We start from the raw sequence: 25788 nt of genomic DNA, 5'->3' as shown, positions 1-25788 counted from the left end.
TAAGGGATTCTCAATTGGCCTGAAATAGGGAAAAGCAATCCGCCCAGCTCTGGGTGGGGCCCTCAAAAGCAATGTTTTTGTATAGTGGGAGAGAATTCTTTACAGAACGCTATCACTTCTGAGAAAAACATCTTCCCTTGCTTAGTCCTCCAACTTTCTCTTTTGGGATTTCTCTTCCTCTCACAATGATGCACAGCACTATTGCTGAAGTCGAGATCTAGAGTCAGACCTGGCCTAGGAGTCAGGAGATCTTGGTGCTGTTGCCATCTTGCTTTGTAACTTTGGGAAAGTCATTTGACTTTTTTGTGTCTTAGTTTTCCCATCTGTAAAATGGGGATAGTAACTGTCCCACCTGGGCCAATATAGGGGGGATATTCTGTAAAGCAGAGTACCATGTAAATTCAACAACAGTAACATTCATAACATTATTATTAGGGGATTTGGACTATGCTTATGCAGTGTTCCCTACTTGAAGTAGGGTTGAAAATAAATGGCATGGAAGACTATTGTTCTATAAGAAATGATGAGCAGGATGCTCTCAAAAAAACCTGGAAAGACTTACATGAACTGAAGACAATTCTGAAGGACCTATTTTGAAAAATGCTATCCATTCCTAAAGAAAGAACTGATAGTATCTGAATACAGATGAAAACATACTTTTTATACTTTATTTTTCATGAAGTTTTTTTTTTTGGTCTATGTTCTTTTTTACAATATAACTAATACGGAAATATGTTTTGCATGACTACACACATATAATGTATATCAAATTGCTTGCCTTCTTAATGAAGTGGGGTGGGATGGGAGGGAGAGAACTCAGAACTCAATTTTAAAAACAAATGTCAAAAATTGTTTTTATATGTAATTGGGGAAAAATAAAATACTAAATAAACAAAAAGAGAAAATAAATGGCAGTTTCCAATGGAATTGCCATTTGTGAAAAATATCTATAGTCAGTGTCCAGGATTTCTTCTGGTTCCTGTTAAGCTGTGGTTGCGTATGCTTGAAGATGAGATTGTCTATTACAAGAATATGATTAAGAAGAGACGCATATAGGAGATACTTCCTTTTAGGACTTAGGCCTTAAAGATGTCGGTGAAATTATCATCAAAGTTTCACCCCCACAGGTCATCACACATCGAGTCCCATGTAGTGTCATTCAGTATGACAAATCCCAATCATCCCCTCTCTAAGGCCACAGGGGGGATAGGGAAGAATACCTGATCTTCCACCAGCCCTCTAGGTTTTTCTGGATAACTTCCACCATGGCCCCTCTCTCCAAGTTAATTTCATCCTGGTCTCGAGCAGTATATGGGTAAATGACGGTGTATTTCTCCTCTGTTAGGAACAAAGTATGACATTAGAACTGGGTCAGCCCAAAGAGTCATTGAGGATAGTCATTTGTCACACAGAAAAATTTCTTTAAAAAGTTCTTTCTTCCCCATAAGATCAGAAAACCTTCCTTCAGAAACTGTTCAAGCCCCAATTAAAACTGGACAGCTTATTTTAGTCTTTTAATAAGTCCCCTGTTTTTCTACCCAGCATTGGAGAGAACAAGAGGCAGATGCCCCAAATTTATCTGAAGGAAGCCCCTGTAGTTTTATACGCTAGTCCTCAAGTCTTTGGGGGCTCTATGAGAATTGCTAACATCCTGGCCAGTTAGAATCCCATGAATCATCCTTTTAGGTCTACTTCCAGGCCTTAAGTGAAGGTGGGGCAGTCTCTAAGCAGTAGGATCCAGTTCAGGCTAGGAAGGGTTAAAGTTTCACGTGGCTATGACAATCTCCCGTTTGGATTTGGCAACCTGGCTGCCTGTAGTGTTGAGGGATTAGATCCATTTGGCAGCAGATGGTCTGAGGATGAGATCATTACCAACCAAAGACAGCTAGAAGTTTCATTAACACAGGAGAAGAAAACAAATGTAAACAGGTAGCTCCTTCCTTTCCCAAAAGTTGCTTTCAGACTTTCTACTTAATTCCTTTCAGAAAAGTTAAATCCAGATGTTTCCCTCCCAGAGTAAACCCTGAGGTCTCTGGTCATCAAGCAGAGGGGGTATGTTCCTTCAGAATCATCCAGATTGAGGACACTGACTCTGCAGAAAGCAAGGGAACAGAACAGGCTTAGCCTTCAGCTGTTCAAAAGCACTCATGCCTAGGGTGAGGGAGTAAGAGAGAGAGCACCACAGGAAACGGCCTTGGGGTGGCCCCCCATGCTCAACACCCAACTCCAAAAGAAGCAACAGGCAAGCTAAGAGGGAAGGAGGGAGTGCCTTCTTGCATCAGCAACCTTTCCATCCCTAAGAGAATTTCCTCTCAGTGAAGGCTAAGGCCGGCTGAGGGGCTGAAGTCTACATGCAAATTCTTTCTCCCCTGTCCTTTCCTGTCTGTCTCCCGTCTCTCCTTCCCTCCCCCTCTCTCTGTCTCTCTCCCAATAACTCCTACCAGGCTTCTTTTTGTGGCCTGCCTGTCTGGCACCAAGGGCTGACTTATGCTACGTTCATTTATTTATTTATTTAACCTCCCTGATTCACTCAAGCAGGGAAATAAGTTAACTCAAATAATGGTATATCCTGTGGGGTGGCTGAGTCGGCTGTTCCACTGATTCATGAAAGCTGCAGACCATGTGTGGAAAGATGCCAAGGTGTGTGTGTGTGTGCATGAGAGGCTCCATTAAGTGAGGGGATTGTGACGAACGGATGTTGCTCAGATGGGACACCCTGACACCAAGTAAGGGCAAGTCCTTTTCCTTTTCTGATTCCTAAAGGGCATCATCCTGAGGATGGTTCCACATGTGGGGTGGGTGTGGGGGTGGGGAGTGTGTCTCTAACCCCAACCAGTGACTCAAATCAAAGCTGAGGGAAGCAGGCCTGACAACTGATGACTCAGCAAAGAGAAAAGCTTGAGCTTCCAAAGGCATTGATTTGTTCTTGGAGGAGCTAACTATCACACCAGAAGAGGAAACTCAGAAAAGGGGCATCCTCTACCAAACGGTAGCTGTGAGAAAGTCTGATGATGAGCCCTCTTTCCAGGTCCCCACACAAATATATCTAGTACAAGTGACACAAGCAAGGTCACTGTTTACCAACATGCAGTAATACACAAACACACACATGGTCACAAGGGAAGAGGACTTCATGCATGGGGCAGATACAAAGGACCAGGCTCCAAACACGAAACAACAAAACAAGCCTCCACAGAATCCACCTTGACCCCATCCAATGGTGTACAAGTCCCCAAGTGTCCGACGGCGACCCACGTGCCGGGGCAAAGACCAGTATCTCCAAGAGACTGGGAAGGAAGCGTGTTGAGTAGCAGAAACCAGGAAATGGATAAAACAGGAGATGAGAAGGCAACACTCACAAGACAAAGATAGCACCTCAAAACTACCATTGTTTCTTATTGACGTACATGTAATTTCTCCTCCCATGTCACATCTGATCTTTCAGAAGCACAAAGTCCCTGAGTAAGGACTTACAAGCTATAGCTAAGGGAGCAGTAGCTAAATTGACCTTATTTTGTGTCTAACATCTGATTACTAAGAGGCTTGAAAGGAGGGGTTCTTAAGCTGGGGTCTAGGAACTTGCTTTTTAAAATATTTGATAACTGTATTTCACTATAATTGGTTTCCTTTGCAATCTTTGCATTTTATTTTATGCATTTAAAACACTATTGTGAGAAAGGGTTCCTAATCTTCACTGAATTGCCAAAGGGGTCTATGACACAAAAATGATTAAGAATCCCTACTCCAGTGGTTGAATTATTTAGGGGGAAACCCATTGCTGACAGGCTTTTAAAAAGGGGATGAAACTGCATTGCCCAATCTTTGTTCCAGAGAGCAGATGAAGAAATATTTTCCTTTCTTGGTAAAGAGGGGGGGGGGGGGGGGGGGGGGGGGAGGGGGGGAAGAAGGGAGGGGCCATGGATGTAGAATATTGCATACACTGTCACGAGTAGTTGTTTTGTTAACTGGGTTTTACTGAACTATCCCACTTTATAACAAGGGAGGTTTCAGTGGAATAGGGACAGTATCTGGAGAAATGATTATAAAATAAATAGTGCAAAAAACAAGACAGCAATAAAACTTGTTTTTGAACAATTTAGAGGGAAGATTGGGGAACTTTATTGACGTGTGTCAAAAAGGTTAATGGCTTGGATTTATTTGGGGGGGGGGGGGCAGGGAGTGGCTTGATCTGTGTAGGGAGGTCCTGGTTAGGAAATTCCCTACTCCAATGTAGACTGGCAACTATTCTGCAACTCAATTTTATTTTTTTTAATTAATCGATTTATTTATTCTAGTTTTCAACATTCACTTTTATAAGATTTTGAATTCCAAATCCTTTTCTCCCTCGCTCCCTCAGCAACTCAGTTTTCGAGTCCCCTATAATCACACAGCTAATGCAAGTCAGAGGCCGGGCTTGACGACAGCTCTTTCTGACTCTATAGCTAGCTATCTATCCACTCTATCCACTACAACACATGGTCTCTTTGACGCTTTGGATAAGAGACTATATTTAAAAAAAACCTACTCATTACAAATACATTTAAAGCTGCTCATGCCTTACAAAAACTTAAAATAAATCGAGCTCCTTATATTTAAAGCTAAGCTACGGTGGCTGGTTCTAAACTATGCCATCAGACTATGAATATTCACCAAAGTACTCAGGCTGGCTGGAGAAACAGGAGTCGCTTCTGACCCTCTTTCTCCATAGTCAGCCTAGATGCCCTATGTTAGGAATGGTTGAGTAGTTTCAAATCCGGGCAAGGTCCTTGTTTTTTTTTTTTAAAATAAGTTTTTATCGATATCTTCTGTTTTTTACATCATACCTTTCCCCTCACTATTCTTTCTCCTTCCTCTCCCTGCTCAGAGAGCCATCCCATAAAACAAATTAAGACAAAAAAGAAAAAAAGGAAAAAAGTGGGAAAAAATCAGCACAATCTGTCAAATCATAAAGTAAGAAAACCTGCAGTGTGGTAACACCTGTGACCTTCCCACGAGGGAAGGGGTGTGTTGGGGGTGTTCTCTCATATCTCTTTAGCATTCATGATTTCTGAAGGAAAACAGTGCACGTGCTGGAGACTGGTGGTTGCAACAGCACACATGATTTTCTGGTCTGGTAATTCAAGGCAAGTCCTGAAATACTAGAACCCAAATGTGGAAGGCTCAACTGATCATTTCATCCTAATATTTTAATGGTGGCAGTAGTCAAGTTTAGTACAAAAGTGGATCGTTATGCCAATCAGTATTTAAGTGAGAAAACAAACCAGGCATTTGGGCTGTTCTTGAAGATTCCCTCCTGGGGTGTCAGTTCTAATAGACCAGGTGGAGTGTAAATTTCAAGTGATTAGCCCCTTTCTTTCCGCCTTTACCAGGAGAATCTCCAATAAGAACAATCGATGACATTTATATAGCGCTTTAAGGTTTGCAAAGCACTTTATAAATAAGTTCAAATTCTTTGCTAATGACCTGTTAGTGCCTGTAATGAACTGATAAAGAATGATTCCTGGACAGAAACCAGAGGAATAGGTTTCCATCAAACCTTGACTTTAGTAAAATACAGTTAACAATCATATCCAGAGGATGTCTGAAGCCAGGTCCTTCTGGGTTTTCTCCAAACTGGCCTCTAGGGATGGAGGAAGTGATTCCCTTCATTCCCAATTCAAATGCCAAGTTTGCTTTTACTAAACTACTGGGCCAGAGATTACTTTTCCCCCAGGAGATTTTCAATTCCCAACAAAGAAACAAAGACTGAATGAAGATAAGGGAGAGGGCTTAAGAGAATCCCACACCAACCAAAGAGGCTTTAACTACCACTTTGTGGCGGCTTCATAGGATCATATTTAACCACTCACTCATGCCTTCATTCAACCAACATATGATGTGTGTTGGAAACTTTGCTAGATGCTGAGGAAGATGCAGAGTTCAAATAAGACAAAGCCCAGCTTTTATGGCACTGACAGTAGAGAAGAAGGAGAAGACACAAACACAGACAAATAGAATATATAACATCATGTGTATCCTAGGTCTCAGAGCTAAAAGGGATTAGAAAACCACGGAGTCCAACCTGTCATTCAGTACAGGGATCCCTTCTTTTGACCAGGAGTCACTGGAAACATTTATATATACGTAAAAATACAAGGTCGAATTATTCCTACCTTCCTCGGGTTGTAGAGAAAACTCATCCTGGCCACCATCCTGACCTTCCAGACAAGTTGCAGGGACCCAGCCCTGCTCATCAGCAGTGCTTACAAACCACCAACCTGGAGGGGGGAAAAGGCTAGTGGGTAAACGTAGCAAGATGACGTGGGGCGGCTGTAGCAATCTCTTCACCCTCTCACCGGGCTCATTCTCACCTTGATGCTTTTGCTTCTACTATGCTCACTACCTAGATTATTTATCCTATTTCTCTCCACCAATCCATATCATATACATCCTTTGATGTCCAGGCCACATATCACTTCTCCCTGATAATCCCTGTGCACGGTGATTCAGTCCAATTCAACAGACATAACTGAGTGCCCGTGGTGTACAGAATTCCATGACAGCCCTGAGTGACATGTCAAGGTTAGATAAGACATTGTTCCTTCTCTCACAGACTAATGGGAGGGAGGTATGAATTGGTGACTATAGTACAAAATAGTACATACTATGTATACAAGAAAGAAATCAAGGGAGGTGGGGTAGACCAGAGGAGGCATCTGGAGAGGATGTCACTGGAGTAAAATTTTGGAATATGGGTAGGGCTTCAATAATTTGTGTGGTAGAAGGGCATTTTAGATATAGGGAACAGCATGAACAAGGGTGCAAAGGTAGCAAGGTATAGTGCTTGTATGGGGGCAGTGAGGCGTCCAGTTTAGGCTGAAAAGGCAGGGTGGTATCACATTGTGGAGGACCTTGAATTCCTGGTTAAGGTATCTGAACTTTACCCAGGGACAGAAATGAGGAGATGTGATTTTATTAGTATAGGGAACTCCCAGATGACAAAATTGCCTCTACCAATCAATGCAGGACAGCACCTTTTCTGCAACTCAGATATTGAGTTGCTTAGATCATTGAATTTATTAGCATAGCCTCTGGCAAATTTCTGTCATTGTTCAGTTGTTTTCAGCTGTGTCTGACTCTTCATAACCCCATTTGGGGTTTTCTTGGCAAAGATACTACAGTAGTTTATCATTTCTTTCTCCAGCTCATTTTCCAGCTGAGGAAACTGAGGCGAACTGTGTTAAGTGACTTGCCCAGGGTCACACAGCTAGTAAGTGGCTGAGGCCAGATTTGAACTCAGGAAGATAAGTTTTCCTGACTTCAGGTCCAGTACTCTCTCCACTGCATATAGCCAATAGCAGGTGCTTAATAAATACTTGTTGACTGAGAGGACTTGCCCAGGGTGACATAGCCAATAGGTGTATGATCTGTTGTAGGGGTCAGATAGTGACCAGACCTGTGCTTTCATTGGTACAGGAAACTCCCAGATGAGGAAAGTCCTTTCCAATGCAGACCAGCACATTCCCTGCAACTTGTAGCCTCAAAGAGTTGCCTAGAGCAGTAGAGAAGTCCAGGGACTGGCCCAGGATCTGTATCAGAGGCAAGACTAGAACTTGTCTTTCTGGTTCTAAGGCCAGCTCTCTAGCCACTCCACCATACTGCCTCTGAATTCATTTTGTAGACAAAAATCTAATAATGAGTTTTGACCAGAGAAGTGACATGTCCAGATCTATGCGTAAAAAAGATAAGTCTGGTAGCAGATTGAAGAACGATTTAGGACATCTCTCCTTTCTTTGAATGCCTACACACATCATATGTTGCTTGAATGAAGGCATGAGTAAGTGGTTAAATGTGATCCCATGAAGCTGCCACAAAGTGGTAGCTAAAGTCTCTTTGGTTGGTATGGGATTCTCTTAAGCCCTCTCCCTTATCTTCTTTCAGTCTTTGCTGGGAATTAAAAATCTCCTGGGGTAAAACTAATCTCTGGCCCAGTAGCTTAGTAAAAGCAAACTTGGCATTTGAATTGGGAATGAAGGGAATCACTTCCTCCATTCCTAGAGGTCAGTTTGGAGAAAACCCAGAAGGACCTGGCTTCAGACATCCTCTGCATATGATTGTTAACTGTATTTTACTAAAGTCAAGGTTTGATGGGGAACCTGTGGCCTCAAGGCCACATGTGGCCCTCTAGGTTCTCAAGTACAGCCTTTGACTGAATCTAAACTTCACAGAATAAATCCCCATAATAAAAGGATTTGTTTCCTAAGACTCAAAAGGCCACACCCAAGGATCCAGAAGGCCACACATGGTTGCCTACCCCTGATAGACCTTGGTATTATTATGATGAGGATGGTGTATACATTCTGTCTTTCCGCGCACACTAGAAATCCCTCCCAGGCAGTAGCAGTGTTTTGTCATTTGATATGTTTGTGGATTTTTTAAAAATCATGGTTTTCCTTCTCATCTTCCTGTGCAAAGAAACGGCTGGGCCAAATACAACTCACTGCATTCAGTATTCAAACTATGCCTAAGGTTGATGAAGACTATGTTGGAAACTGTCATCAGTAAAGAGGGTATGATGGTGATGAAGGGGGTAAGAATATACCATGGGCGGCTAGATGGCGCAGTGAATAGAACACCGGCCCTGGGGTCAGGAGAACCTAGGTTCCAATCTGGCCTCATACACTCAGACACAAAAACTAGCCATGTGACCTTGGGCAAGTCACTGAACCCCAACTGCCCTCCAAAAAAAAAAAGAAGAATATATCATGTAAAAAGTCAAAATGAAGCTGGGATATGGATCTAATTCTGGTTTTGTATTCAATTTACTGAGCCACTCAAACTTTCTATTTGTCAGTTTCAGCTATGGTATTACACAAGCAATCCTTTTTTGGCAGGGGTCTACACCTGGGCCTCAGGACAATTTTTATTGCTGAGGTTAAAGACATGATTATTTTTAGACAATTATGATTGGTTATATCTGTGCTTATAGATGCATCTGGGCTGGTATATATATACAGGCTGGCTAGAGAAATTGTGGCTTAATTTGTAGAAATTGTAGTTCATATTAATGACAGTCATATTTAGGAGCTAACATTAATCACAGATTCAGGATGTATGCAATTCTAATTTACTTGCCTGATGGTGCTAATTAGTAACCTAGCCAATGTTTACATTATCCAGAAAATGTCAGAAATAGAGTTTTCTTCCCATGTACCTGAGTCTAAATCTAGCCTCAGACACTTACTACCTGTGTGACCCTGGGCAAGACACTAAACTGCTGTTTGCCTCAGTTTCCTCATCTGTAAAATGAGGATGATAATAATAGCACCTAGCTCCCTGTGTTGTTGTGAGGCCCTAATGAGATAATAAGCATAAAGAACTTAGCACAGTGCCTGGCATGTATTAAACACCACAGAAATGTTAGTTATTATAATTATCATTAGAGAACATTTTGATTCAAAGTGATGCATTACCATGGCTCTTAGCCAGTCATTTGGATTATTATCTAGGTTGGCTAGCTACAGACTTTAGCTATAATAAACATGCTGAATCTTTTGTATATTTTATTCTTCCATTGAAAGATCTGTTTCACCTCCTCTAGTTTCTTCTCCTCTCCTTTGTCTTGTCCTAACTTCTGATAGGTACTGATCATCAATCATTCTAATGCTAAAGCTAAAAAAAAGGGTTAGCTCTAGCTGATGTGGTTTCTGCACTGTGAACATGGGTCAGCTAAGAACGGGGCTGAAATCACTAACTCCATAAAAACCTGAAATCCACGAAGACTTTGTGACAACAAATGTTTGGCATGACCTAAGCCAGTTAACAAAATCCGATTTCCTTTGGAATGTCCAGACTGTTTCATTTCACCACATGCATTCAACTGTGACAAAATGGCCTTTATTACAGGTCACTAGTGTTGCTCGTGGTCTGGGATCATAGGTCTCAAATTCTCCTTCCCACCAGTTGCCATCCCAAAGCGTATGTCCATGATAGTATTAGTAACAGCTATCTTACCTGATTCATTCTTCTCAATGATGTCCACTACCTGGCCCACACACAAGCTGATCTCTGAGCTTTCCTGCTTCTGGTAATCTGCTACCACCACGTATTGCTCCAGGACCATTGGGTCTACTGAGGCTGAGTCTCCCCCTGAAGACGGGAAAAGAAAAAATCTCCACATCTGGCCAACAAAGTCACTGGCGAGGGTTACCTGTGGCCCTAGTGAGGAGGCTGGGGCAGAAAGATGCTCTGAATGAATGGAAAAAAGGACAGCCAAGTGAAGCCAGTATTTAAGGTCATGGCATGGGACCCAGTGAGAGAGAGAGTGTGTGTGTGTGTGTGTGTGTGTGAGAGAGAGAGAGAAAGAGAGAGAGAGAGACAGAGAGAGAGTGTGTGTGTTCTACTTATTCCATGGGAGATAGTGTCCCTGAAGAAAAGATGGAGGAAAAAAAGAAATGAAAAATAGTGGAAGGGAGGAATGAAGGAAGAGGGTAAAGAGAGGAAAGGGAGAAGAAGTAAGGAGAAAGAAGGAATAAAACAAAGGAGAGGGGCAAGGAAGGAGAGACTAGAAGTTGACACTCTCTCTCTCTCACCTCCTTGTGATCCTTTCCTGTTACCTTTCCCAGAAAGGCAGGGTAGTATAGAGAAAGGAATGCTGGACTTAGATCAGACAGGGGTTTTTATCCTACCTCCAATACTTATTAGCTGTGTGGTACCAGGCAAGTCACTTAACCTCTTAAGTCTCAGTTTGCTCACCTACCAAATGGGGATAATACTTGAACTACCTACTCCACAGAGTTGCTGTGAACAAAATGCTTCATAAATTTCAATGAGAATTATATTACTACTTTGGGGCCAAAGATGAAGCCATAAGCATGTTGAATTTGGTTTTCTTTGGAGCCCACAAGGACTGAATTCCTCAGAGTCTCCTCTACAAGGGGCTAGAACTCAGTTAACCCAAAAGGGCCCAAGCTGCTACTATCCACCCAGAGCAGGGGAGCAGTAGGGATAGAAATATCCAGGAAGGACCTTAAGGTAACTCAGGGCTAATGTAGGAATTGGGCAGGGGGTATGGAGGGGAGGGAGGGTGAAGGTTAAAATAAACCTAAATTATAAATAAATCTAATTTATCTTATCCTAAAGTTAGGTTGTGGCAAGAGTTCAGCTGTCAACCTTGGGCTACCACAGGCCAGGGTATCACTTCCTATAATAATCCCAACAGGTGGAGCCAGACCTCTGAGAATGTGTTTCTCCCAAAGGGTGTTCGCCTACACATAGGACTCAAAACTCCAGGAATCCCACTGTCTCTGCACTTCTGTGCACATGGGCATGCTCATGAAAGACCAAAAGAAGATAAAAACAACCCAGCAAAGTAATCACATTTGAACCAGTGCCATCTATTCCTTAGTGAATTAGACATACAAATGTAGCAAGTTTGAACTTTTTTTGGCTATGGGTTATGATTTTTATATTCTTCTAGTAGCCATGTATTTAACAGGAACATATTAGAAATCATGGTTGAGGAGTTGTATGTGGCATATAGATTCCGAATGGGATTTCCCTCCAAAGCAACAAGTGAATGCACATGAGCGCAGGGCTACCACTATCTTTACATACTACTTGAATGTATAGCGGAGTTGAACATGCAGACTATACTTGGTCTATGAAAGTTTAAAATTCATTATAACCACTCTTTTTTTTTTTTTTATAAGCAATTGGGGTTAAGTAACTTGCTCAAGGTTACACGGCCAGTTATTTCTGGGTGTGGTGCTGAGTATCTGAGCCCAGATTTGATTCCCAGGCCATCCCGACACTGGGGCCGGTGCTCTTACTCGCTGAGCCACCTGGCCGTCCCCATTATAACCACTGTTAAAGACAATCATTAATTTTTTTTAGTAGTAACCCTATTCCTTTAGGCTAGAAATTTCCCTGAGAAGTCACATTTAGGAACTCAGAAAGGGTCAGAAGGAGAACCAAGGTCCCTACAAATTTTTTCTGAAACACAGCTTACAAATTGGGGAAAATAGTCCTCCCAAGTTAATGTTTGCCAGGGATTCCTACAGTCATGTTTCTTTGGAGGGAGGAGTTTCTAACTGGGGAGAATAAAGGCAGCAAAAATCTATTCAAGATAAAACACAGCATTGTGCAAGCAGTTAAAACTCTCCAGCCTGCACTAACATCTCATTTATCAAAGAGAAAGATTTCATGTTGGCATGAGTGACCTGAACTGGACCTGACAAGATCTGGATCAATGGACTGGGCCAGTGATGAGGTTAACACTTGAGTTTCCCACTCCATGTGAATGCTTGCATGCAAATATGCAAAGAATCCGTGATTTGATTAGCTCTATGACAACTCCCTCCACCAACAAAGACAGCCTTTGATTTAGCCAACTAATCCAATCCACATCTGGAAAGAATTCCCACTACAACATACCTGACAAGTGGTTTTCTAACTTCTGTTTGAAGATCTCTACTGAAGGGATACCTGCTCCTTTAATACAGTCCATTGTACTTTGGGGTAGAATGAAGCTGTGGGAAGATATTTACTTTACATCAAGTCTAAATGTACTTTTACCCACTTTTGAATCTTGCTCTCTGGGGTCAAATAGGGTAAATATAATCCTTTCACATAAGTCCTATGATACATAGAGGTTAACTGACTTGACCAGGGTCACACACCAACGAAGTGTCCGAGGTTGGATTTGAACCCAGGTCTTTCTGACTCTAGGCCTAACAAGCTATCCACTATAACAGAGGTATAAAACACATAGTGGCAAGCAACTATCCCCAGTGCAGCATGGACCAGGTTAACATGGAATTGGTAAATATTTAATAAAGTAAGTAAAACGCAATAGAACAGGGATAATGTGAATAGGTGGTTTTCTACATCAACCTGCAGCCCACAAGGAACCTTATGGAAAGTTTAGACGTAGAAGTGGATCCCCGTTTCTGTTTGGATTTGACACTACTGCATTATTACGCCACGCTGACTCTTGCATGTTTTCAAACAGTCTGAAAGTGTGACCTAACACACCCTGTAGCAATAGAACGTATGGATCAGAGAGCTAACTGAAGAAGGGACACTGAGAACAGGGAGAAGGAAGATGGGAAAGAGGAGAGCGGGTCAAGATTTAGAGATGACTTTTGGGAAGCAATGCCTTCTCTTTATCCACTGAATTTAGTGTTTCAGTTCCTCCCAAAACTTGGCATGAGTCCCTATCCAAGTCTCAGACTCTGAGTGCCTAGATCTAGGTAAGGGCAGCTAGGTGGCACAGTAGATAGGGCACTGGGCTTGGAGTCAAGAAGACCTGAGTTCAAATTCAACCTTAGACACTTACTAGCTTTAAGATTCTGGGCGAGTCACTTAACCTTATTTGCTTGTTTCCTCATCTATAAAATGAGCTGGAGAAGGAAACGCAAACCACTCCTGTATCTTTGCCAAGAAAAACCCAAACGGGGTCACAAAGAGTCAGACACGACTGAACAACAGTAAAACCTACTGGTGATATCTAAGATTGCCAGCAAACTCTCAAATACACTTCATTGTATCATTTTGGATAAAAGTTTCTTTTTTACAAAGAAGAAAGTACAAAAATAGAATCTACAAATCCACAAATATGTATACACATATTCAGGGGAAACATGGCATGGGGTATATTCCTATGGTACAGTTGGAAGGGGAAGGTGAGAGTATAAGGTGGGGAGGGAAAGGAAAAGGACAAGATGTAACAGCAGTGAAGAAAGTCTAAAGTTGGGAAAATGTTGCAAAGGACCCCCTAGCAAGCATAATACTGCTGAGCATGCCTGATTCTGGTCATAATGATCTTTGATCACCATTTTCTTTTTCTTTTTTTGCTTTTTGGAGGGCAATTGGGGTTAAGTGACTTGCCCAAGGCCACATGGCTAGTTTTTGTGTTAAGTGTCTGAGGCTGGATTTGAACTCAGGTCCTCCTGACTCTAGTACCTATTCACTGCAACACCTAGCCGCCCCGTGATCACCATTTTCTTAGGGAATTAATTTTTTACATGATAATGTATCTCCCTTCCACCAATGTCCTTTAAAAGTTCATCGTGATATGGAGATGACCCTAAGTCCTCACAGGCTAAGTCAGCTGCATCTAAGCTCTAGAGGGTCCTACCAATCTGGAAGGGCTTCGAGTTAGGCAATGTCTGTCCTTCAAGGACCTCCCTAGTTAGGTGAGGAGAGGGACTTGGAACCAGAAGGCTGGACACCAGGTGATAATTTGGGGGAGAGGGAGCAGGTGTGATGATGCTGTGATTTGAATTAGTATAGGGAGGACCAGTGCCAGTGAAAACCCAGATCTTCTAAAGCAATGGTGTCAAACTCAGATAGAAATCATACATAAGGACCCCTGTGGGCTGCATACTGACTTAGGAGACCACATATTAATACTATCTAAGTTCTATTGTGGTTTTATTTATTTTGTTAAACATCTCCCAATGACATTTTAATCTGGTTTGACCTCACTGAGAACTGTCATAGGCCACACAGTGTGTCTGACACTTTCGTTCTAAAGCAGTACAAATCTTGTGCCACAGGTCAGTGGTAAAAATACAATTCACTTTGCAGAAATTTACTTCAATGAAATTCTTACTGGAGCACTTTGATTCTGGAAAGCAAGCAATATTCAAGTAAAGGACAGTATTCAGGGTGCTAGAATGGCATAAAATACCTCAGAGAATGCTGGTTTTGAGCAGTCCAAAAATGATATGGAAACAATTACTAAATGAAATTATCCAGACCACCAGGAGACTGTGGGATCCTTTTCTCTAGTAGAATCAGTATAATTCTAATAGCCTAACAATCTTTAAGACTGGTTTTTAGCCAAAGCCTTGGGAGGGGGAAATTGATCTAAAGGAACAACCTAATGTAGACAGAGGTTTTTTTTTCCCCCAACTCAATCATCTTTGGTTTCTTAAAGCAAAAAGATGCTCAGGGGCCATGAACTTTAAACCTCTCTGAAACATCTGCACATATCCCCTGAGGTGGTCCTAAAGGATGAACAAATTTAAAGGTAGGATTAGTAAGAAGTCTGAGCCTAGAATCAGCTCTGATTTTGAAAGTTATGGTCAAGACTATATAAATAAGTTTTCCCAGCACTGCAGGTGAATGAAGCAGTTAGAGCCAGTTATTGCTAATTAGAGGCTCCTCTGTCCCTTCTAGGTGAGGGCCTTCATCAGTGTCTCTGAAAGAATATTTCTGTTCCATACAGACACTTCAGCTTTATTTACCAGAGCTGATTCTCCTTCCTTTCCATCCCTCCTACGGGTTCCTTCCAGGGATAAGATCCTAGCTATGGTCAAAAACACAGACCTTTTGACCGTCTCAAGGAGGGCAAAATGCCCTCCTATTTTCTGCTCCCTTCTAGGGGCCATATAATTATCCATGGGTCTAGTGGCTATTTGTAGCTTGAGCAGGATGCCAAGGCTCCCCCAAGTACCTATTAAACCAGAAAATGAGAGCTGTAAACAGAGCTTGGTGAGAAGAGGTAGGAGGTAATTCTAGGCTTTGGGCTTTTGGGCAGTTCCTTCCAACCCTTAAAAGGCTAGATCTAGTTTAGAGAATGTCTTCTTTCCAGGGACAACCTTAAATCTTTTTAAAAGCACTGTTGACCACAATCTTTCCACTCAGGAGTGGCTCAAGAGACCAGAGATAGTGAATTCAGAACAACTGCTGGATGGCGGACATGTACAGTTGTAAACTATGGAGGAAGCTAGTCTCCTTCACTCTATGAAACCACCAGATTTAGAACTGGGATCATTTGGTCCAATCCCTTCACTTTACAGAAGAGGAAACTGGGGCCCAGAGTAGTGGAATAACTTGGCATACAGGCAGCAAGTGGGCCAGTGATGATCTGAATCTGGTTACTTTCTAGGAGTCATGGCACCAGACTCTATACCCTTAGGCCATTCCCTACTTGACCCAGAAGCTAGCTCCAAAAATGTAATAAGTGAAAATATACTGACTACCACCACCACCACCACAGCCAATGTAACACTTCTGTTAATTCCTACAAATTCAACTGCACTCCCAAATCATTGGATCAACCTGATAAAAGAGAGCTTTTGTGACTTAGGAAAGATTCTATTATTTTTGCCTGGATTGCCCCACGACTGTTAAGCCTTAGAATCTACTGTGAGGCCATAAAGAGCCTAGAGGGACAAAGCTGGGAACAACTATTAGGTGTTTTCTTCAACACCACACACACACACACACACACACACACACACACACACATATTCAAAAGAACAAGGTAATGGGAGGTCATTGATCACAGATTGAGTAGAGACCTTGGAGACCATCAAGTCTAACTCATCCTTTTACAGGTAAGAAAACTGAGGTCTGGGAAGGCTGATTGGTCGCCCACCAGCAAATGTTTGAGGAGGGATTTGAACTCAGGTCGTTCCAACTCCAATTCTGGCACTCTATCCACTACAAGGATGAGAATCATTACTAGAGATTCTGATACTGTTATGGTTCTCAAGACTGAGAGCAGAACACCCCCCTCCACATACTCTATGTCCTTTCTTTTCTATATTGTTTCGCTCCTTGGGAAAGCTGCAGTATCCAGAAAAGAGTGAGGAAAGCTACAAAAGACTGGTTTCAGAGAGAAAAGGACCTGCCCCTGCTGGAAGATCTTTGGGGCTGGGGATCCTGGTATTTCCCAAGGCAGCTTTCTCATTCCCCTTTGGAACAGGCCTGAACAGATTAGATGAGGCTCTATACAGCACTGTTAATGAGGATGACAGCAATACTTCTAGAGGGCTTTAGAGATGACAAATGGCTTTCTTCACAGTCACCTTCTGAGATTTGAGACATTTTGGGAACCTTGGATTTCACTGGTGTGAGGAGTGTCCCTTCTACTGCTGCAGGTCATGCCCCTCATACGCCTTTATTCCTTCCTAAAGGATCTTTGAGAATTACCATGTTCAAGAAAATGCATCACCTTGCAGTCAGATGATGAAGCTTTCTGTACTTGGGCTAGTCCTCAGATGGCAGACATCCAGTCCACTGATGGGTCCAACCTCAAAATCTTCCAGTTTTATAAGACCTATCTAAGCTGACACTTGACTTTCATTGCCATGAAGGATCCTGAGTAACTCACTTCCATGAGGTATTGGTATAGGAATATAGGTATTGGTATTGGATATATATATATATACACACCTATTTATATAGGTATTGGACGAGGAGGTATTGGTATAGGAAGTAGGTAGTGCAAGCATTATTATTTTCACTTTATAGAAGAGGAGACTGAAGGTCAGAGACATTAAGTGACTTGTCCAGGTTTGCACAGTTAACAAGAATCAGAACTAAGACTCACACTCAGGTCCTCAGATTCCAAGGCCAGGAGCAGTTGGAAGAATCTGGAGAGATAATTCAATGGCATAGAGGGGGGAAAGAATTTCATTCTTACCAGATTTCTTCTTCCCAATATGTTCCCTGTAGAGGAGAGAAGCAGGGGTGGGAGGGAGAAGAGAATTGAGTCAGCATGTATTGTATATAAATGATGAATTATTTAACTTAGTAACAATTTCTGCCTTCTAGAGAAATAAGAACAGAAGTTTCGAAGACATCTTGGAATTCTCAGGTTATATTAGATAGAAAAAGATCTCAGCAAATTCCTTTGATGTTTCTCTACCCCTACATCTTGGGAATTCCACCTTGTAAAGCCGAATTTCTTAGAGAAATCACTGGACAAGGAAACATTTCAGTTTTCTGAAAAGAGGAAACACCAGAGCAGGCCTCAGTTTGAGGAGCAGACAGCCAATGCAGAACCTTCAGCCAGTACATCAGTAAGAAATCCAAGAATGAATCCAAAATGGATGTCCCTCCAAGCTGTAGGCATACAGAAGAAGCTGCTGTGGTGATGGAAAACATACCCAAAGGCTAAATCCAGCCTCTACCTAATCAAATACACTTGTCTTTAAAGGAGGTATTCATGCTGGGCAAACACAATGCATGATGGGGGCACAGGACCCATGGGATCCTTCCTACCCATGGAGTTATACTGTACAGACAAATGAGAAAGAAAGACTGGAGGAAAGGGCTCCTGAGCTTGGAGAGGTTTCTTTAGTTGCAGTTCTCAATCACTGAATGGGCTATAAAGTGCATGTGTGGTCGGGTTTCCCAAGTCTGTCCTAATCTTTGTCATATGCAATATTATATTTGAAGAAGCATCATGGAGAACATATGATTCCTCTCCTCAGAAAGGAGCTCCAATTGACTCCCACTAGTGCACACGCATAAGCATTAAGGTCCTCCACCAGCTCTTTGGGCTGTATATACCACTACCTGTTTTCCTTACTATCTCTCATAGCAGAAGTTCACTACCACAGCTCTCCTTATTCTCCCTAATTCTCAAACAGGATGGGAAATCCAGGCTCAACATCTGTTTTCTAGCCAAGTAATGCCAACTACCAGTTTTAGCTTCAGTCTCAATTCATACCTTTCTTTTCTAAACCCTTTTCAACCTATCTACCCATGCCTTTCCCCTGCCAAAACCATACTACAAACTCCCTTCAAAGATTTAAGTTTTTGAAACAACCTCCAGTGATCAGTCAGTGCTTTAATGAGGAACCTGAGGCCCAGGTTAAAGCATTTTTCTTTAAGGTAAATAACAGAACTGAAATTCAAACCCAGACCCTCAGACTCCAATTCCACTGCTCTTCCAAGAAGTCTTTGTGGTGAGTCCCCACCCATTTTTCTCCCTCCCTTCACATCTACCATGGTTGTATTTAGTTTCACATAGCTGAGTCAGTCTGTGCTCACTGTGCCCTCCTCCCCTGGCAGGCCAAAGTCCTTCCCAACACAAGTGTTTTCCACTCTTCTGGATGGATACATGAAGTCCTCCATCGATTTTGGGGAGAAATCCGAAGCAAAGCCAGCCATGCAGCTGAGCATGGAATGTGCTGACCTAGTCTCTTTTCTGCCAGCGCTTCCGAATAAAGGAAGAAATAATGAATGAAAAAAAGCGTTCTTGATCTTCCGATTCCTTTCAAGTGTTGGCTTCCATTCAATTTCCTGGAGAAAGAGTTTATCTTGTTTATGAATGATGACATCCACACAAATCTCAGAAACACTGTATCACAGATGGCTGAGTCAGGTCATTTTCTATCACTATTCATCATGTGGTACAAAGTCCACCCTGGAACTTGTGGACCAGCTTAAAACCACTTTCACCAGGGGAGTCAAAGTCTTTGGATAATTAATATTTTGGATCTGAGCTTAGACAAGCACCAGGGTATTTCGTTGCAGACTAGGAATAGATAGCTTAGAAAGAAATATCCAAGGTGTCACAAACCCAGAAAATATCTTTTTCTGATGGCTTTTTATCATCCCTCCCTTCCACATTCTGGAAAGACCAATAGGTTTGGGGTAAGATCTGAGTTCTGCCTCTTCTACCTTCCAAAACCTTTATTTATTCAGGTGTAAAATGAGGCACAGTACCTGTAACACATTAGGTGCTTAGCAATGTTTACTGGTTAACTAGATGGACTTTTACCACAACTCCTATGGTTCTCTGAACTGGGTACTTCCTGTGGGTCATCTTGTTCATGTTTTGGGGAGGTTTCAGGAGGCACCTATGAAAAGAGTGAAAGCTGGAAGGGAAGGTCAGCTATGGTGTCCTTATTTGAGGGTTCTAGCTACTTCAGATTATAGGAAATAATAATTACTATAGCAATGATCACTTCTCATGATGCTTTCATATCTAACATTTTATTTGATCTTTATAACCACCATGTGAGGTAGACAACATATCCCTATTTAAATTTTTTTTTCTTATCCCGGACCTGCAGTTACATTGGCACAGATAACTCCCTTTTCCTAAGCAGAATTTAACTACTCTACAACCTACAGTTTTAGAGACCTGCCTAGGACACTGAAAAGTTAAGTGACTTGCCCAGGGTCACAAAGCCAGTAGGTTTCAGAGACAGGACTTGAATCCAGGTCTTCCTGAATTCATGGCCAGCTCTCTATTCACCTACACCACACTTACTTAATTTTTTAAAATAAAAATTTTTGATTTTTTTTGTTTTTGTATATCACTTACATTTCTTAATGTAGCCCTCCTTTATCTCTCTTATCGTCTCTATTATAAATGAAAAAAGAACCAAAGGGCAGAAGTGACATTAGAAGGAAGAGGAGGCTGGGCTTGGGGAGAAGATGAAGCCGTGGCAGTACTCTGAGACTTTTGAGATTATCTTTCTCATGTCTATGATTTCCCCTTGGCTATTTTAAATCACTATATTTTGAAGGAGAAATGGGAAGGGATGACAAGTCAGTAAAAGGTGGGAACTAAGTAATGGTGGAGACTGTAATAAAACTATTAATGAGAAAACACTGGCCCATAATAAATACTCTCCTTGTGAGAATGAATTTCTTCCTTGCTCATCTTAAAGAGTTCTTAAGTGACCTTCAGGACTTAAGACTTTGAGAATCCCTGGACAGACAGGCAAAAGCATGACATCTAGTCTTCTTCTCTTTAAATGGTTTTCAGATCTTGGTGCTGGTCTTCTCTACCCACTCCCCACTCCGACCAAACAGACAGAAAACTGCTTTCTCCCTGATCAGGAAAGAGATTTTCAGTAGGACGTACTACTGCAGCCCAGAACTCTTTCAGCATAGAAGGGTCCACTGACAGCCCATTCCGCTTTCCCAATCTTTTTATTAAGCTCAAGCTTAGTTGAGCTTTTAGGTATTTGCGCTGGAAAGGGCCATCTACCCATCTACACCTAGCCTGGGAACAGAAATTTCTCCCTGTTTCTCCCTCCTATTTTTTCCAAGCCTAGAAAACTCCCTACTCCATTCTAGGTAGTTATTTCAGCTTTCAACTTTCCAACTATCTTACCTCTTCAATCAAAATAATCTTTCCCATCTTTTCCTTCTTTCTTTTTTCATTAAAGGCTTTTAAAAAAGTGTTTAGTTTATGTCATCCTTTTACTAAATTTATTTCATCTGCAGCTTTGTTTGAGGTATAACCTTCTGGAACATATTTTTAATTCAAATTCTGTAAACTTCCTAGAGTGGCATCAGTTTGCCCGCTAAATTGGGATACCATAGCATTCACGGTCAGAGTATAGAAAGGAGCTTGAACGCAGCTGTCCCCAGGGTTACTGGTTTCAATGGATGTTCCTGAAAGGAAAGCCAACTGGCTGTCAACAAACCAAAGCCAACTGGCCATCAACAAACCAACTTACTCTTTGGGGGGATTTAGATCTTCAGGTCTCGTCTCAAAGAACTGAAGCACTTCATCACACTGAGAAATGTAGGGTGGCAATCGGATCAGGGCCTGAGGAAACAAAGAGAAATGTGGAAATATGATCCCTGTAGGAAATGGCTGTAGGGAAAGGAAAAGAAATTCACAGTGCTAACTGGTTGAAGGTCCCTCACAGTCCTCTTGCCCCCATCCTCCCACACAACTCTTAAGACCTTTATCTGGACCTGTACTTTATATTCTGCTACACATCCTCCCCATGCTGCTTCTTCTGAGGACCTAGACACGGTTCAACTTGCTGGACTCTCAGAAAACTTGGGAGATTTTGTGTTTGAGGACTATAGTTCAGGGACTTGAAGGTTCAACAAGGAGCTCTTTGGTGTGACTGGCTTCTCTTTCCCCAAAGTTGGTAAAGTCTGACTGGCATTTAGAAGGAAGAATCTCCAAATAGCATTATTACCCCCAGTGATATCAAGGAGGTCCTTCTCCCTAAGACAGAGAACTCAAAAGAGGCTGTCTGAAGACACTGAGCACTAACAATGATATATACTGGTTAAAGATACTGTCTTTGTGGAAACATCAAATTATTTCCCACTCACCAGATGCTGTTTTTGTTTTCAGTTTTTACCCATCTGGCAACAGCAAACCAAAGGAAAAAGTCTAGCATCCAATGATGGGGATGGATTCCTTACCAAAGACACAGGGTAAGAATGAATGGATTGAGGACTGAGTGCTTAGATATTTCTGTGTTGATTAGTCAATTAACTAACCAAAAAGTATTGATTGAATAGGTAACTGACAGTCCTATGCTAAGCTTTGTGGAAAATAAGAGAAACAGCATTCACTCTCACTCCTCAAGGAGCTGCCAAATTAGTGGGGGGTGGGGGGGAGTAAGCAGAGGGACCAGTACAGTCTAGCACAGTGCTCTTGCCCCATTCCCACACCACTGAACTCCCCCTGAATTCTGCAATGGTAAATACATTCATTAGCACTATGGCAAAAACTTTAGAAACTGTCAAATGTAGTGACATTTTCTTGAAAAAGTCTCATTTACTTAAAACACTTGGTATTTATGGCTCATTGATTTTTACTGCCCTTTTTCTTAACCATGTCAGTTTCTTCAGCACTAATCCAGAGGGAATCCATGTGTGGATCAAAGAATCCAGAAGGGATTTCAGTATGTTTGGGGTTTTTTTCTTGTTTGTTTATTTTTCATCCCTAAACTCCTTCGCTCACTGGTTTGGAACTCATTCTCACATCTTGAGTTAAGCAGGATAGCACACTAAGTTATTCCATTTTCTCTGAATTTATGGACTAAACCAGACATTACATACAGGGTATCCCAAAAGTCTTAGTGTGGATATAAGCCTTGAGAGTACACTACACTAAACTTTTGGGACACTATGATCCTTTCTAGTTATTGTTTCATGTAGTTTTCTAGTAGTTTTTTCATGCATGCTGGGATTTGTCAGAGGAATGGGGTTCAAACAGAAAACTGCAGCCTTGGTACTTACTAACTGCATGATCTTAGGAAATCATTGAACTTCTCTGTACCTTAGTTTCCCCATCTGGATTAGCAGACTTCTAAGGTCTCTACTAGCTCTAAATCTCTGAATGTTTTTAGCATTGTCTCCTGAGCCAGACTGTGTGTTTCTCATGGCATTTGACCCAGGACTGCACCTCTGGAAAATGCTTAAGATGCTTACTAATGACAGTCTGGCAACTCCACCAAGTTTGAGAGGCAAAGGGCACACCATGAAATCGGTGGTGCTGACTGCTAGTCGTATGCCCTACACAAAGCAGCCACCTGAATCCTGTCATCTCTCAGGCTTATGACAACCTCTTCTCATCTTATTTAGCTCATTTTTGTCTGGGAGCTCAGGCTCCCAAGGAAAAGGTAAAGAGGAAAAGAACAGAAGAAGAAAGACATTAAAAAAGAACCGATCTATAAATGAGCCCGGGTCACCCAGCACAAATTGGCACTGAGAAGAAACTTCTTTACTCAGAGGCCATAGCAGACACAGCCGATCCAAATAACAAGGGACAAGACTGGAAAAGTGATGTCCCCAGACAATGAGAGACCTAATTTTAGTGCCAATCTTCTCCTTTTCCAGTGAATACAAAACTAATCTGGCCACAAATGGCTGCACAGACAGGTTTAATTTCATCTCCTTTTACCCATGGTGGGAATCTGAACAATGAATTTTCACTTTGAAATTGAGCAAATGTTTATTATTAACAAAATATAAAAGGGAAGAGAAGCCATTCAGTTCCTAAAAAAACACTGAGTTGTCCTGTTTTGGGGTTGTATCTCTCAAGGCAGGGGCAGACAGACCATAAAAATGTCTTCCATAGAACTGTGAAAGAAATCTTGACCCTTTGGATAAGATGCAAGGAGATGGTACAGGGTCTAATATGCACAGAGGAAATCCTGCTTAACTCTCTACCCATATGATACTCCCCAACAGTTTTAGCTTATTCCAGAGATTGGCCTCTTCCTTTGGAGGAAGTAAGGATGGGGAAATTCAGGCTAAGCTAAATATCCACTTTATTACACATTAGTACAGAATGCAATGCATTAACCAGAGGGAGAGAAAGCTTCTAAGTGGGTCATAGAACATCAGGCATTATGTTCCAGTAGTTAAGCCAAATGGATTCATTATATCTTACACCATCAAACACAACAGCAAGAAGCAGAAGGCAGTAGTTTCTTATCACTTAAGGACTTTTTCTTCCAAAATCGAATTTGATGATGGTGGAAGGGATGGGGTATTATATGTGTAGGGAGGCATGTATGGAGTGCTGTTCAGATTTGGGAAGTTAGACTTATAAAGGTGAAGGATACTGGCTCATAATTAGGTAGGAGGAGGAAGAGAGAAGCTGGCAAACAATAGCCCATTAGGAAGGCATGGGGGGACATGTTGGAACAGCATTCATCAGCTTGGCAGAGTGACCCTCAGAGGTCTAAGAGCAAAGTATTTTTGGCAGGGCATGGACTTAGATAAAGGGAGATTGTCCCTTAATGGCACATAAAGGGAAGTGGACAACCTTAATAATGTTTCCCATTTCCACAGAGCTTAATGGTTGAAAAGCACTTTCTTCACAATCCTAACACAGTATAAATCTTGTCAATCTGATTCACAACCCTAGAAGCATAAATCATCACCCCCATTTTACAGAGGAGGAAGGAAGAGGTTAAGTGACTTTTTTGTGAGTCACAAACTAAGAAAGGTTAGAGCTAGGATCTAAACCCCAGTCTACTGATTCCAAGGTCAATGTTCTTTCTCCCACATCACTTAGTCTCACTAGGCTTTGACGTTTCCTTTGTCCCGTGCCTGCAGCTATCTAAGAAAAGATGGCAATTTTATGAGTCTCTCTGTAAAAGAGGGAGTCTGAATTTTCCTGAGAAGTGATCCTTTGAACATGTTAGTAATAGTGATAAATAGTATTTATATGAGGCTTTAAGGTTTGCAAAGCACTTCGCAGATATCTTTTCATTTCATCATCCCCATTTTACAGATAAGGATCTGCAGCGCAGCCCTCTAAGGTTTTGTTTTTCCCCATACAGTGGTTTAGGTTGGAGAAGATCTGTGCCTTTGAAGGATCAAGATTTAAGGAAGTGCAGAACCTTTATGTTCTACCAAGGGATCCTTTGGCTCAGGAATCCCACTGACTCGGGACATTTCCCAACAGGACTGAGTCCTCTCACTCCAGAACTACAGCCCTAGAGATACTCTGGCCCAGTTGCCAAGGCTGCCTGTATAATACCCCATCTCTACCTATGTTCATGTCATACTATTTGCACCTAACAGAGTTGATTCCTGAACACGATGCTGCATACCACAAAAAAGACAAAAACCCCCCAAAACAACCAACCCCTAGTCTTTCTCTGCCCCGCCCCCCCAAGAAAGCAAAACAAAGAAATGGGTCACTAATTATTTCCTGGCTAATGTCACAGAATCACAGAACATTTCTGCCAACTGATCATCCCTTTCCTTGTTTGAAGATCTCCAGTGACAAGGAATTCACCAACTCCCAAAGCAACTAATTTCATTTTTAAATAGTTCTAGCTGCTATGAAGCTTATCTTTATAGTATATATGAAATATTTTATGTATATAATATATACCATAATATATAGTATATAATGCTATAAATTAGCATCAGTACATTAGTACTAAGTAGCATTAGTACAATAGATAACATGCACACAGTATAGAGCATATATAAGTATATATAAGAAATATGTATGTGTTTATGTATATGCACGTATGTATGTATGTATACACATATATTTACATACATACACACTTATATATGCGCGCACACACATAGGAAAGAAATCTCTTCCTCTGCATCTTCTATCAATCCTGCTTCTAGCTCTGTTCTCTAGGACAAAACAAAACAAGTTCAATTCCTCTTGTGCACAAGACTTTCAAAATCGTTTCTAATTTTTTTTACTTTCAAACTCTTGTTTTGTTTTTTTGCCTTTTTTTTTTTGGAGGACAATTGGGGTTGTGTGTGTGTGTGTGTGTGTGTGTGTGTGTGTGTGTGTGTGTGTGTGTGTGT

At 41.7% G+C, this 25788-nt stretch overlaps 1 protein-coding gene across 1 annotated transcript in view; it reads right to left on the bottom strand.

The window, feature by feature from the left end:
• Positions 1-25788, bottom strand: part of SH3PXD2B (SH3 and PX domains 2B) — a 58503-nt gene that overhangs the window by 23585 nt on the left and 9130 nt on the right. Inside the window, exons 3-7 of the mRNA XM_069102368.1 lie at positions 21204-21295; positions 17420-17445; positions 9994-10128; positions 6153-6257; positions 1221-1338 (exon numbers count right to left, since the gene is read on the bottom strand). Of these exons, the coding sequence (XP_068958469.1) occupies positions 1221-1338; positions 6153-6257; positions 9994-10128; positions 17420-17445; positions 21204-21295 (476 nt within the window). The remainder of the gene's footprint in view (positions 1-1220; positions 1339-6152; positions 6258-9993; positions 10129-17419; positions 17446-21203; positions 21296-25788) is intronic.

The sequence above is a fragment of the Petaurus breviceps genome, unplaced genomic scaffold (assembly GCF_028583685.1).
Source record: "Petaurus breviceps papuanus isolate PSGF00001 unplaced genomic scaffold, PetGlider_PUasm1.0 551, whole genome shotgun sequence".
Taxonomy (NCBI): domain Eukaryota; kingdom Metazoa; phylum Chordata; class Mammalia; order Diprotodontia; family Petauridae; genus Petaurus; species Petaurus breviceps.
Note: the sequence above shows the minus strand (reverse complement) of the source record. Positions and strands in the feature narration are given on the sequence as shown.